This window comes from Lagenorhynchus albirostris, chromosome 6 (genome assembly GCF_949774975.1).
Source record: "Lagenorhynchus albirostris chromosome 6, mLagAlb1.1, whole genome shotgun sequence".
Classification (NCBI taxonomy): Eukaryota; Metazoa; Chordata; class Mammalia; order Artiodactyla; family Delphinidae; genus Lagenorhynchus; species Lagenorhynchus albirostris.
The window spans coordinates 32,467,086-32,480,760 of record NC_083100.1 but is presented as its reverse complement, the minus strand read 5'-3'; the positions used below and the strand labels follow the sequence as shown (position 1 = coordinate 32,480,760).

Below are 13,675 nucleotides of genomic sequence, written 5' to 3'. Positions count from 1 at the left end.
AAAAAAATAAGGTAAATAAGAATATTCTAAATGTGGATTATATTTAGTGTGAAGATTGAGGAAAGGAAGGAAAATGGTGTGCTGTCCTTCTGAAAACAAACATACTGTGTTTAAATTATTTCTATCATGAAAATGTCCTTCAGAAATGTTATCTATTGGCATTAGGAGTGATCAGATAGTACCTGTATTAACACACACACACAATCTACAGGTACAGCAGAGTTGTAAGTAGTAGTTTTCCAGGTTAATAATGCAGTTAACATTAGAAATTTAAAAATCATCTTTAGTAAAAAGTTAGATGATTCTGTTTTATTTCAACCTCTAGAAAAAGTGATAGTCAAAATATTTTTTCTAAAATGTGATGATAAAAAGTGATAACTACAGTTTCCTGTTTCCCCGATTGATTTTCTTTCCTGTAAAAAGGATTAAAGTTATTGTTAAGGACTTTTTCGAGATAAATGTAAGACCTGTGTTTTTTTCTCTTCATTTATAAATATAAACATTGATTCCTAATCTAGGAAATGTCCAGAAACTTTAAAACATTTTTGATTAACTTGGAATCTATATATTTACATATGGAGAATTTTATAATAACATGGGTTGCTTTAATGCTTTGGTGGATGAAGTAAGATTATATTTGTTACTTTCCTAAAGTAAGTCTGAAAAGCCAACTTATTCATATTTATATTTTTCCTTTTCTTAGATAAAAGAAAGTTATTCCTTTTTGTGAGTGTTAATTCACATAGATACATAGTAAAATCCCGTTGTCCACTGTTTGGATTAAGAACAAAGTCATCCAGTAAAATGGCTTTGCTCAGAAGAGCAGAAATTAAGAATTTACCTTAATGTTTTGATAAATGCTGGAGAGGGTGTAGAGAAGAGGGAACCCTCTTGCACTGCTGGTGGGAATGTAAATTGATACAGCCACTATGGAGAACAGTATGGAGGGTCCTTAAAAAACTAAAAATAGAACTAGCATATGACCCAGCAGTCCTACTACTAGGCATATACCCTGAGCAAACCATAATTCAAAAAGAGTCATGTACCACAATGTTGACTGCAGCACTATTTACAATAGCCAGGCCATGGAAGCAACCTAAGTGTCCGTCAACAGATGAATGGATAAAGAAGGTGTGGCACATATATACAATGGAATATTACTCAGCTATAAAAAAAACGAAATTGAGTTATTTGTAGTGAGGTGGATGGACCTAGAGTCTGTCATACAGAGTGAAGTAAGTCAGAGAAAAACAAATACCGAATGCTAACACATAATATATGGAATCTAAAAAAAAAAAAAAGGTCTGAAGAACCTAGGGGCAGGACAGGAATAAAGACGCAGACGTAGAGAATGGACTTGAGGACATGGGGAGAGGGAAGGGTAAGCTGTGACAAAGTGAGAGAGTGGCATGGACATATATACACTACCAAATGTAAAATAGCTAGCTAGTGGGAAGCAGCTGCATAGCACGGGGAGATCACCTCGGATCTTTGACTATCTAGAGGGGTGGGATAGGGATGGTGGGAGGGAGATGCAAGAGGGAGGGGATATGGGGGTATATGTATACATATAGCTGATTCACTTTGTTATACGGCAGAAACTAACACAACATTGTAAAACAATTATACCCCAATAAAGATGTTAAAAAAAAAAAGAATTTACCTTAATGTTTTCTCTGAAATCTTTCTTTTGAATAATGGGAAAGATGTCATTAATAGCTTTCCTTTTTTCTCATTATCAGCAAGGATACTCTCAGAATTCATTAAAAATTGCAGGAAGGGTTTATAAGGGCATAACAGAATCATGGCTTACTAGTCAGTTTCATTAAAAAGTAGTTACTAAAATGATATAAAGATTGCACATTCCTAATAAAAACCATTAAAATGCATGCTTATTGTTGAAAAATTATTAGAAAATACAAATAAATATTAAGGAACAAACTTAAAATTGCCTAATCATTTTGAATATACATCTGGTATTTATACTTTTAAATCTTTTTGACATGTACATCTACATATCATATATTTTAAAAATATTATGTTCATGTTCTATATTACTTTTATACCTTGCTTTAAAAAGAGACTTTCAGTGGTGGTAATCTTTGCTTTTTATCATGGTCATAGAGTATACAGAAAGGAGGTTTGTATTTATGTGTTTAACTTCTGTTTGTTCTCACAAATAGAATAATGTTAAAAGTACCTAGAATGAAGAAGGAGAAAGTAGAAATTTGAGGACTGATGTTTGAATCCTTCCCTGTAACTTTTGTCTTTTACCTCCACAGAGAGGAGTGAACCATGCAAGTGAACATCAGGCTGAATTAGGGAGATTGAATTTCCGTAGATGGAGGTGATTTAACACATCAGAATTTTTTTTAATTTTATTATTTTTAATGCAGCAGGTTCTTATTAGTTATCTGTTTTATACATATTAGTGTATAAATGTCAATCCCAATCTCCCAGTTCATCCCACCCCCACCCCCCCACTTTCCCCCCTGGGGTCCATATGTTTGTTTTCTACATCTGTGTCTCCATTTTTGCCTTGCAAACCGGTTCATTTGTACCATTTTTCTAGATTCCACATATATGCATTAATATATGATATTTATTTTTCCCTTTCTGACTTAACTTTACCTTGTATGACAGTCTCTAGGTCCATGCACATCACTACAAATGACCCAATTTCGTTCCTTTTTATGGATGAGTAATATTCCATTGTATATATGTACCACATCTTCTTCATCCATTCGTCTGTTAATGGGCATTTAGGTTGCTTCCATGACCTGGCTATTGTAAATAGTGCTGCAATGAACATTGGGGTGCATGGGTCTTTTTGAATTATGGTTTTCTCTGGGTATATACCCAGTAGTGGGATTGCTGTGTTGTATGGTAGTTCCATTTTTAGTTTTTTAAGGACCTTCCATACTGTTCTCCATTGTGGCTCTATCAATTTACATTCCCACCAACAGTGCAAGAGGATTCCCTTTTCTCCACACCCTCTACAGCATTTGTTGTTCGTAGATTTCATGATGATGGCCATTCTGACTGGTGTGAGGTGATACCTCTTTGTAGTTTTTTTTTTTTTTTTTGTGGTACGTGGGCCTCTCACTGCTGTGGCCTCTCCCGTTGCGGAGCACAGGCTCCGGACGTGCAGGCTCAGCGGCCATGGCTCACGGGCCCAGCCGCTCCGCGGCACGTGGGATCCTCCCGGACTGGGGCACGAACCCGCGTCCCCTGCATCGGCAGGCAGACTCCCAACCACTGCGCCACCAGGGAAGCCCCTCTTTGTAGTTTTGATTTACATTTCTCTAATAATTAGTGATGTTGAGCATCTTTTCATGTGCCTCTTGGCCACCTGTATGTCTTCTTCGGAGAACTGTCTGTTTAGGTCTTCTGCCCATATTTTGGTTGGGTTGTTTGTTTTTTTAATATTGAGCTGCATGAGCTGTTTATAATTTTTGGAGATTAATCCTTTGTCCATTGATTTGTTTGCAAATATTTTCCCCCAATCTGAGGGTTGTCTTTTTGTCTTCTTTATGGTTTCCTTTGCTGTACAAAAGCTTTGAAGTTTCATTAGGTCCCATTTGTTTATTTTTGTTTTTATTTCCATTACTCTAGGAGGTGGGTCAAAAAGGATCTTGCTGTGATTTATGTCAAAGAGTCTTCTTCCTATATTTTCCTCTTAAGAGTTTTATAGTGTCCGGTCTTACATTTAGATCTTTAATCCATTTTGAGTTTATTTTTGTTTATGGTGTTAGGGAGTGTTGTAATTTCATTCTTTTACACGTAGCTGTCCAGTTTTCCCAGTACCACTTATTGAAGAGACTGTCTTTTCTCCATTGTGTATCCTTGCCTCCTTTGTCATAGATTAGTTGACCATAGGTGTGTGGGTTTATCTCTGGGCTTTCTCTCCTGTTCTATTGATCTATATTTCTGTTTTTATGCCACTACCATATTGTCTTGATTACTGTAGCTTTATAGTATAGTCTGAAGTCAGGGAGTCTGATTCCTCCAGCTCTGTTTCTTTCCCTCAAGATTGCTTTGGCTATCCAGGGTCTTTTGTGTCTCCATACCAATTTTAAGATTTCTTGTTCTAGTTCTGTAAAAAATGTCACTGGCAATTTGATAGGGATTTCACTGAATCTGTAGATTGCTTGGGGTAGTATAGTCATTTTCACAGTATTGATTATTAAAATCCAAGAACATGGTATATCTCTCCATCTGTTTGTGTCATCTTTGATCTCTTTCATCAGTGTCTTACAGTTTTCTGTATACAGGTCCTTTGTCTCCTTAAGTAGGTTTGTTCCTAGGTATTTTATTTTTGTTGCAGTGGTGAATGGGATTGTTTCCTTAATTTCTCTTCTGATCTTTTGTTGTTAGTGTATAGGAATGCAAGAGATTTCTGTGCATTAATATTGTATCCTGCAACTTTACCAGATTCATTGATTAGCTCTAGTAGTTTTCTGGTGGCATCTTTAGGATTCTCTATGTATAGTATCATGTCATCTGCAAACAGTGACAGTTTTACTTCTTCTTTTCCAATTTGGATTCCTTTTATTTCTTTTTCTTCTCTGATTGCCATGGCTAGGACTTCCAAAACTGTGTTGAATAATAGTGGTGAGAGTGGACATCCTTGTCTTGTTCCTGATCTTAAAGGAAATGCTTTCACTTTTTCACCATTGAGAATGATGTTTGCTGTGGGTTTGTTGTATATGGCCTTTATTATGTTGAGGTAGTTTCCCTCTATGCCCACTTTCTGGAGAGTTTTTTTCATAAATGGCTGTTGAATTTTGTCAAAAGCCTTATCTGCATCTATTGAGATGATCATATGGTTTTTCTTCTTCAGTTTGTTAATATGGTGTATCACATTCATTGATTTGCATCTATTGAAGAATCCTTGCATCCCTGGGATAAATCCCACTTGATCATGGTGTCTGATCCTTTTAATATGTTGTTGGATACTGTTTGCTAATATTTTCTTGAGGATTTTTGTATCTATATTCATTAGTGATATTGGTATGTAATTTTGTTTTTTTGTAGTATCTTTGTCTGGTTTTGGTATCAAGGTGATGGTGGCCTTCTACAATGAGTTTGGGAGTGTTCCTTCCTCTGCAGTTTCTTGCAAGAGTTGAGAAGGATGGGTATTAGCTCTTCTCTAAATGTTTGATAGAATTCACCTGAGAAGCCATCTGGTCCTGGACTTTTGTTTGTTGGGAGATTTTTTTTTTTTTTTGCGTTACGGCAGCCTCTCACTCTTGCGGCCTCTCCTGCTGCAGAGCACAGGCTCCGGACGCGCAGGCTCAGCGGCCGTGGCTCATGGGCCCAGCCGCTCCATGGCATGTCGGATCTTCCCAGACCGGGGCACGAACCCGCGTCCCCTGCATCGGAGGCAGACTCTCAACCACTGCGCCACCAGGGAAGCCCTGTTGGGAGATTTTTAATCACAGTTTCAATTTCATTACTTGTGATTGGTCTGTTTATATTTTCTATTTCTTCCTGGTTCAGTCTTGGAAGGTTATACCTTTCCAAGAATTTGTCCTTTTTTTCCAGGTTGTCCATTTTATTGGCATAGAGTTGCTTGTAGTAGTCTCTTAGGATGGTTTGTATTTCTGTGGTGTCTGTTGTAACTTCTCCTTTTTCATTTCTAATTTTATTGATTTGAGACCTCTGCCTCTTTTTCTTGATGAGTCTGGCTAAAGGTTTGTCAGTTTTGTCTATCTTCTCAAAGAACCAGCTTTTAGTTTTATTGATCTTTGGTATAGTTTTCTTTGTTTCTATTTCATTTATGTCTGCTCTGATCTTTATGATATCTTTCCTTCTACTAACTTTGGTTTTTGTTTGTTCTTCTTTCTCTAGTTCCTTTAGGTGTAAGGTTAGATTGTTTCTATGAGATTTTTCTTGTTTCTTGAGGTAGGGTTGTATTGCTAGAAACTTCTCTCTTAGAACTGCTTTTGCAGTATCCCATAGGTTTTTTGGTTTGTTTTTGTTTTTATAAGTTTATTCATTTGTTTTTATTTTTGGCTGTGTTGGGTCTTTGTTGCTGTGTGCAGGCTTTCTCTAGTTGCAGCAAGCGGGGTCTACTCTTCGTTGCGGTGTGTGGGCTTTTCATTGTCGTGGCTTCTCTTGTTGCAGAGCATGGGCTCTAGGCACGCAGGCTTCAGTAGTTGTGGCACGCGGGCTCTAGAGCACAGGCTCAGTAGTTGTGGCGCATGGGCTTAGTTGCTCTGTGGCATGTGGGATATTCCCGGGCCAGGGATCGAACTCATATAGCTCTAAAGCTGGTGGAACCGTTATAACTCATATAGTTCAGTATTTCCCAAACCAGAATTGTGTAATATGTAAAAATATTTGTTGTAAAGTAGTTACTGCATAATGTGCCCCTTTAGAACCTACAAAACACAATATCATTTCAAGTGTTCTGGGAAGTCTTGCAGTAAAGAAACCTGTTTAAGTTACCTACATATAGTGTTTCACAAAATGTATTAGTCCTCGAAACTGTTTTTGGATGCCCAGTAGCTATTAATAAGACCTACAGCACAGTCTGGGAAATGCTCTTGTAGTTAATTTTCTTTTTATAAACTCAGAAGCTTATGCCCATAGAGGTTAAACACTGTTTTGAAGTCATCCATCCTTGGGTTATAGCTTTTGGACTTTCATCTGAATTTTTTTTTTTTATTTTTTTTATTTATTTTATTTTTTTTATTTTTTTACATCTTTATTGGGGTATAATTGCTTTACAATGGTGTGTTAGTTTCTGTTTTATAACAAAGTGAATCAGTCATACATAAACATATGTTCCCATATGTCTTCCCTGTTGCGTCTCCCTCCCTCCCACCCTCCCCATCCCACCCCTCCAGGCTGTCACAAAGCACCGAGCCAATATCCCTGTGCCATGCAGCTGCTTCCCACTAGCTATCTACCTTACTGCGTTTGTTAGTGTGTATATGCCCATGACTCTCTCTCGCCCTGTCACAGCTCACCCTTCCCCCTCCCCATAACCTCAAGTCCGTTCTCTAAGAGGTCTGCGTCTTTATTCCTGCTTTACCCCTAGGTTTTTCATGACATTTTTTTTTCTTAAATTCCATATATATGTGTTAGCATACGGTATTTGTCTCTCTCTTTCTGACTTACTTCACTCTGTATGACAGACTCTAGGTCTATCCACCTCATTACAAATAGCTCAATTTCGTTTCTTTTTATGGCTGAGTAATATTCCATTGTATATATGTGCCACATCTTCTTTATCCATTCATCCGATGACGGGCATTTAGGTTGTTTCCATCTCCGGGCTATTGTAAATAGAGCTGCAATGAACATTTTGGTACATGTCTCTTTTTGAATTATGGTTTTCTCAGGGTATATGCCCAGTAGTGGGATTGCTGGGTCATATGGTAGTTCTATTTGTAGCTTTTTAAGGAACCTCCATACTGTTCTCCACAGTGGCTGTATCAATTTACATTCCCACCAACAGTGTAAGAGGGTTCCCTTTTCTCCACACCCTCTCCAGCATTTATTGTTTCTAGATTTTTTGATGATGGCCATTCTGACTGGTGTGAGATGATATCTCATTGTAGTTTTGATTTGCATTTCTCTAATGATTAGTGATGTTGAGCATTCTTTCATGTGTTTGTTGGCAGTCTGTATATCTTCTTTGGAGAAATGTCTATTTAGGTCTTCTGCCCATTTTTGGATTGGGTTGTTTGTTTTCTTGTTATTGAGCTGCATGAGCTGCTTGTAAATTTTGGAGATTAATCCTTTGTCGGTTGCTTCATTTGCAAATATTTTCTCCCATTCTGAGAGTTGTCTTTTGGTCTTGTTTATGGTTTCCTTTGCTGTGCAAAAGCTTTGAAGTTTCATTAGGTCCCATTTGTTTATTTTTGTTTTTATTCCCATTACTCTAGGAGGTGGGTCAGAAAGGATCTTGCTTTGATTTATGTCATAGAGTGTTCTGCCTATGTTTTCCTCTAAGAGTGTGATAGTTTCTGGCCTTACATTTAGGTCTTTAATCCATTTTGAGCTTATTTTTGTGTATGGTGTTAGGGAGTGATCTAATCTCATACTTTTACATGTACCTGTCCAGTTTTCCCAGCACCACTTATTGAAGAGGCTGTTCTTTCTCCATTGTACATTACTGCCACCTTTATCAAAGATAAGGTGTCCATATGTGCATGGGTTTATCTCTGGGCTTTCTATCCTGTTCCATTGATCTATCTTTCTGTTTTTGTGCCAGTACCATACCGTCTTGATGACTGTAGCTTTGTAGTATAGTCTGAAGTCAGGGAGCCTGATTCCTCCAGTTCCTTCTTTCGTTCTCAAGATTGCTTTGGCTATTCGGGGTCTTCTGTGTTTCCATAAAAATTGTGAAATTTTTTGTTCTAGTTCTGTGAAAAATGCCAGTGGTAGTTTGATAGGGATTGCATTGAATCTATAGATTGCTTTGGGTAGTAGAGTCATTTTCACAATGTTGATTCTTCCAATCCAAGAACATGGTATATCTCTCCATCTATTTATATCATCTTTAATTTCTTTCATCAGTGTCTTATAATTTTCTGCATACAGGTCTTTTGTCTCCTTAGGTAGGTTTATTCCTAGATATTTTATTCTTTTTGTTGCAATGGTAAATGGGAGTGTTTTCTTGATTTCACTTTCAGATTTTTCATCATTAGTATTAGGAATGCCAGAGATTTCTGTGCATTAATTTTGTATCCTGCCACTTTACCAAATTCATTGATTAGCTCTAGTAGTTTTCTGGTAGCATCTTTAGGGTTCTCTATGTATAGGATCATGTCATCTGCAAACAGTGACAGCTTTACTTCTTCTTTTCCAATTTGGATTCCTTTTATTTCCTTTTCTTCTCTGATTGCTGTGGCTAAAACTTCCAAAACAATGTTGAATAATAGTGGTGAGAGTGGGCAACCTTGTCTTGTTCCTGATCTTAGTGGAAATGCTTTCAGTTTTTCACCATTGAGGATGATGTTTGCTGTGGGCTTGTCATATATGGCCTTTATTATGTTGAGGAAAGTTCCCTCTATGCCGACTTTCTGCAGGGTTTTTATCATAAATGGGTGTTGAATTTTGTCAAAAGCTTTCTCTGCATCTATTGAGATGATCATATGGTTTTTCTCCTTCAATTTGTTAATATGGTTTATCACATTGATAGATTTGCGTATATTGAAGAATCCTTGCATTCCTGGAATAAACCCCACTTGATCATGGTGTATGATCCTTTTAATGTGCTGTTGGATTCTGTTTGCTAGTATTTTGTTGAGGATTTTTGCATCTATGTTCATCAGTGATATTGGCCTGTAGTTTTCTTTCTTTGTGACATCCTTGTCTGGTTTTGGTATCAAGGTGATGGTGGCCTCGTAGAAGGAGTTAGGGAGTGGTCCTCCCTCTGCTATATTTTGGAAGAGTTTGAGAAGGATAGGTGTTAGCTCTTCTCTAAATGTTTGATAGAATTCGCCTGTGAAGCCATCTGGTCCTGGGCTTTTCTTTGTTGGAAGATTTTTAATCACAGTTTCAATTTCAGTGCTTGTGATTGGTCTGTTCATATTTTCTATTTCTTCCTGATTCAGTCTTGGCAGCTTGTGCATTTCTAAGAATTTGTCCATTTCTTCCAGATTGTCCATTTTATTGGCATAGAGTTGCTTGTAGTAATCTCTCATGATCTCTTTTATCTCTGCAGTGTCAGTTGTTACCTCTCCTTTTTCATTTCTAATTCTATTGATTTGAGTCTTCTCCCTTTTTTTCTTGATGAGTCTGGCTAGTGGTTTATCTATTTTGTTTATCTTCTCAAAGAACCAGCTTTTAGTTTTATTGATCTTTGCTATTGTTTCCTTCATTTCTTTTTCATTTATTTCTGATCTGATTTTTATGATTTCTTTCCTTCTGCTAGCTTTGGGGTTTTTTTGTTCTTCTTTCTCTAATTGCTTGAGGTGCAAGGTTAGGTTGTTTATTCGAGATGTTTCCTGCTTCTTAAGGTGGGCTTGTATTGCTATGAACTTCCCCCTTAGAACTGCTTTTGCTGCATCCCACAGGTTTTGGGTCGTTGTATCTCCATTGTCATTTGTTTCTAGGTATTTTTTGATTTCCTCTTTGATTTCTTCAGTGATCTCTTCATTATTAAGTAGTGTATTGTTTAGCCTCCATGTGTTTGTATTTTTTACAGATCTTTTCCTGTAATTGATATCTAGTCTCATGGCGTTGTGGTCAGAAAAGATACTTGATACAATTTCAATTTTCTTAAATTTACCAAGGCTTGATTTGTGACCTAAGATATGATCTATCCTGGAGAATGTTCCATGAGCACTTGAGAAAAATGTGTATTCTGTTGTTTTTGGATGGAGTGTCCTATAAATATCAATTAAGTCCATCTTGTTTAATGTATCATTTAAAGCTTGTGTTTCCTTATTTATTTTCATTTTGGATGATCTGTCCATGGGTGAAAGTGGGGTGTTTAAGTCCCCTACTATGAATGTGTTACTGTCGATTTCCCCTTTTATGGCTGTTAGTATTTGCCTAATGTATTGAGGTGCTCCTATGTTGGGTGCATAAATATTTACAATTGTTATATCTTCTTCTTGGATCGATCCCTTGATCATTATGTAGTGTCCTTCTTTGTCTCTTTTAATAGTCCTTATTTTAAAGTCTATTTTGTCTGATATGAGAATTGCTACTCCAGCTTTCTTTTGGCTTCCATTTGCATGGAATATCTTTTTCCATCCCCTTACTTTCAGTCTGTATGTGTCTCTAGGTCTGAAGTGGGTCTCTTGTAGACAGCATATATAAGGGTCTTGTTTTTGTATCCATTCAGCTAATCTGTGTCTTTTGGTGGGAGCATTTAGTCCATTTACATTTAAGGTAATTATCGATATGTATGTTCCTATTCCCATTTTCTAAATTGTTTTGGGTTCGTTATTATAGGTCTTTTCCTTCTCTTGTGTTTCTTGCCTAGAGAAGATCCTTTAGCATTTGTTGTAAAGCTGGTTTGGTGGTGCTGAACTCTCTCAGCTTTTGCTTGTCTGTAAAGGTTTTAATTTCTCCATCAAATCTGAATGAGATCCTTGCTGGGTAGAGTAGTCTTGGCTGCATGTTTTTCTCCATCACTTTCAGTATGTCCTGCCACTCCCTTCTGGCTTGTAGGGTTTCTGCTGAGAGATCAGCTGTTAACCTTATGGGGATTCCCTTATGTGTTATTTGTTGTTTTTCCCTTGCTGCTTTTAATATGCTTTCTTTGTATTTAATTTTTGACAGTTTGATTAATATGTGTCTTGGCGTATTTCTCCTTGTATTTATCTTGTATGGGACTGTCTGTGCTTCCTGGACTTGATTAACTATTTCCTTTCCCATATTAGGGAAGTTTTCAACTATAATCTCTTCAAATATTTTCTCAGTCCCTTTCTTTTTCTCTTCTTCTTCTGGAACCCCTATAATTCAAATGTTGGTGCGTTTAATGTTGTCCCAGAGGTCTCTGAGACTGTCCTCAGTTCTTTTCATTCTTTTTTCTTTATTCTGCTCTGCAGTAGTTATTTCCACTATTTTATCTTCCAGGTCACTTATCCGTTCTTCTGCCTCAGTTATTCTGCTATTGATCCCATCTAGAGTACTTTTAATTTCATTTATTGTGTTGTTCATCGTTGCTTGTTTCATCTTTAGTTCTTCTAGGTCCTTGTTAACTGATTCTTGCATTTTGTCCAATCTATTGTCCATTCTATCTCCAAGATTTCGGATCAACCTTACTATCATTATTCTGAATTCTCTTTCAGGTAGACTGCCTATTTCCTCTTCATTTGTTAGGTCTGGTGCATTTTTATCTTGCTCCTTTATCTGCTGTGTGTTTTTCTGTCTTCTCATTTTGCTTATCTTACTGTGTTTGGGGTCTCCTTTTTGCAGGCTGCAGGTTTGTAGTTCCTCCTGTTTTTGATGTCTGTCTCCAGTGGCTAAGGTTGGTTCAGTGGGTTGTGTAGGCTTCCTGGTGGAGGGGGCTAGTGCCTGTGTTGTGGTGGATGAGGCTGGATCTTGTCTCTAGTGGGCAGGTTCACGTCTGGTGGTGTGTTTGGTGGCGTCTGTGGCCTTATTATGATTTTAGGCAGCCTTTCTGCTAATGGGTGGGGTTGTGTTCCTGTTTTGCTAGTTGTTTGGCATAGGTTTTCCAGCACTGTGGCTTGCTGGTCGTTGAGTGAAGCTGGGTGCTGGTGTTAAGATGAAGGTCTCTGGGAGATTTTCACCGTTTGATATTATGTGGAGCTGGGAGGTCTCTTGTTGATCAGTGTCCTGAAGTTGGCTGTCCTACCTCAGAGGCAGAGCCCTGCCTCCTGGCTGGAGCACCAAAAGCTTTTCATCCACAGGCTCAGGAGAAAAGGGAGAAAAAGTAGAGGGAATTAGTAGAAGTATGAGGAAAGAAAGAAGGAAAGGAGGGTAGGAAGGAAGGAAGAAAGAAAGAAAGAAGCAAAGAAGGCAAGAAGGCAAGAAGGAAAGAAAGGAGGGAGGGAGGGAGGGAGGAAGGAAGGAAGGAGGGAAAGAAGGAAAAAAGACAAAGAAAGAAGATACAGTAAAAATAAAATAAAGTATAATAAAGTTATTGAATTAAAAACTTCTTATTTAGAAAAAAAAAAAGGGACGGAAAGAACCTTAGGACAAATGTTGGAAGCAAAGCTATACAGACAAAATCTTACACAGAAGCATACACATACACCCTCACTAAAAGAGGTAAATGGGGAAAAATCCTAAATCTTGCTGTCAGAGACCACCTCCTCAATTTGGGATGATTCGTTGTCTAAAGGAGGGAAGGAAGGACGGAAAGAAAGAAAGAAAGAACGAAGGTAAAGTATAATAAGGTTATTAAAATTAATTATTAAGAAAAAAATTAAAAAAAAAAACATGGACGGATAGAACCCTAGGACAAATGGTGGAAGCAAGACTATACAGACAAGATCTCACACAGAAGCATACACATACACATTCACAAAAAGAGGAAAGGGGAAAAAATCATAGATCTTGCTCCTAAAGTCCACTTCCTTAATTTGGGATGATTGGTTGTCTATTCAGGTATTCCACAGATGCAGGGTACATCAAGTTGATTGTGGAGCTTTAATCCGCTGCTTCTGAGGCTGCTGGGAGAGATTTCCCTTTCTCTTCTTTGTTCTCACAGCTCCCAGGGCTAAGCTTTGGATTTGGCCCTGCCACTGCGTGTAGATCGCTGGAGGGCGTCTGTTTTTTGCTCAGACAGGATGGGGTTAAAAGAGCCGCTGATTGGGGGCTCTGGCGCACTCAGGCCGGCGGGGACGGAGGGGCACAGAGTGCGGGGCGGGCCTGCGGTGGCAAAGGCCGGCGTGACTTTGCACCAGCCTGAGGCGCGCCGTGCGCTCTCCCGGGGAAGTTGTCCCTGGAACCCGGCAGTGGCGGGCTGCACAGGCTCCGCGGAAGAGGGGTGTGGAGAATGACCTGTGCTCGCACACAGGCCCCTCGGTGGCGGCAGCAGCAGCCTTAACGTCTCCCGCCCGCCTCTGGGGTCCGCGCTTTTAGCTGCGGCTTGCGCCCGTCTCTGAATTCCGCGCTTTCAGCCGCGGCTCGCGCCCGTCTCTGGGGTCCGCGCTTTCAGCCACGGCTCGCGCCCGTCTCTGGGGTTCGCGCTTTTAGCCGCGGCTCGCGCCCGTCTCTGGAGTTCCTTTAAGCAGCG

The 13,675-nt window shown here is 38.7% G+C and overlaps 1 protein-coding gene across 35 annotated transcripts in view; it reads left to right on the top strand.

Annotated features, from left to right (window-relative positions):
* ABI2 (abl interactor 2) overlaps window positions 1–13,675 on the top strand; it is a 103,376-nt gene that overhangs the window by 3,327 nt on the left and 86,374 nt on the right. Inside the window, exon 1 of one of the 35 annotated variants that reach the window (XM_060152254.1) lies at window positions 2,314–2,347. The exons of 33 other annotated variants lie outside the window; for them this stretch is intronic. In XM_060152254.1, coding sequence (XP_060008237.1) covers window positions 2,342–2,347 — 6 coding nt within the window. In that variant the 5' untranslated portion in view covers window positions 2,314–2,341. Of the gene's footprint in view, window positions 1–2,313; window positions 2,348–13,675 lie in introns of those variants that run through there. One more of the 35 variants, XM_060152247.1, reaches the window with a different exon arrangement.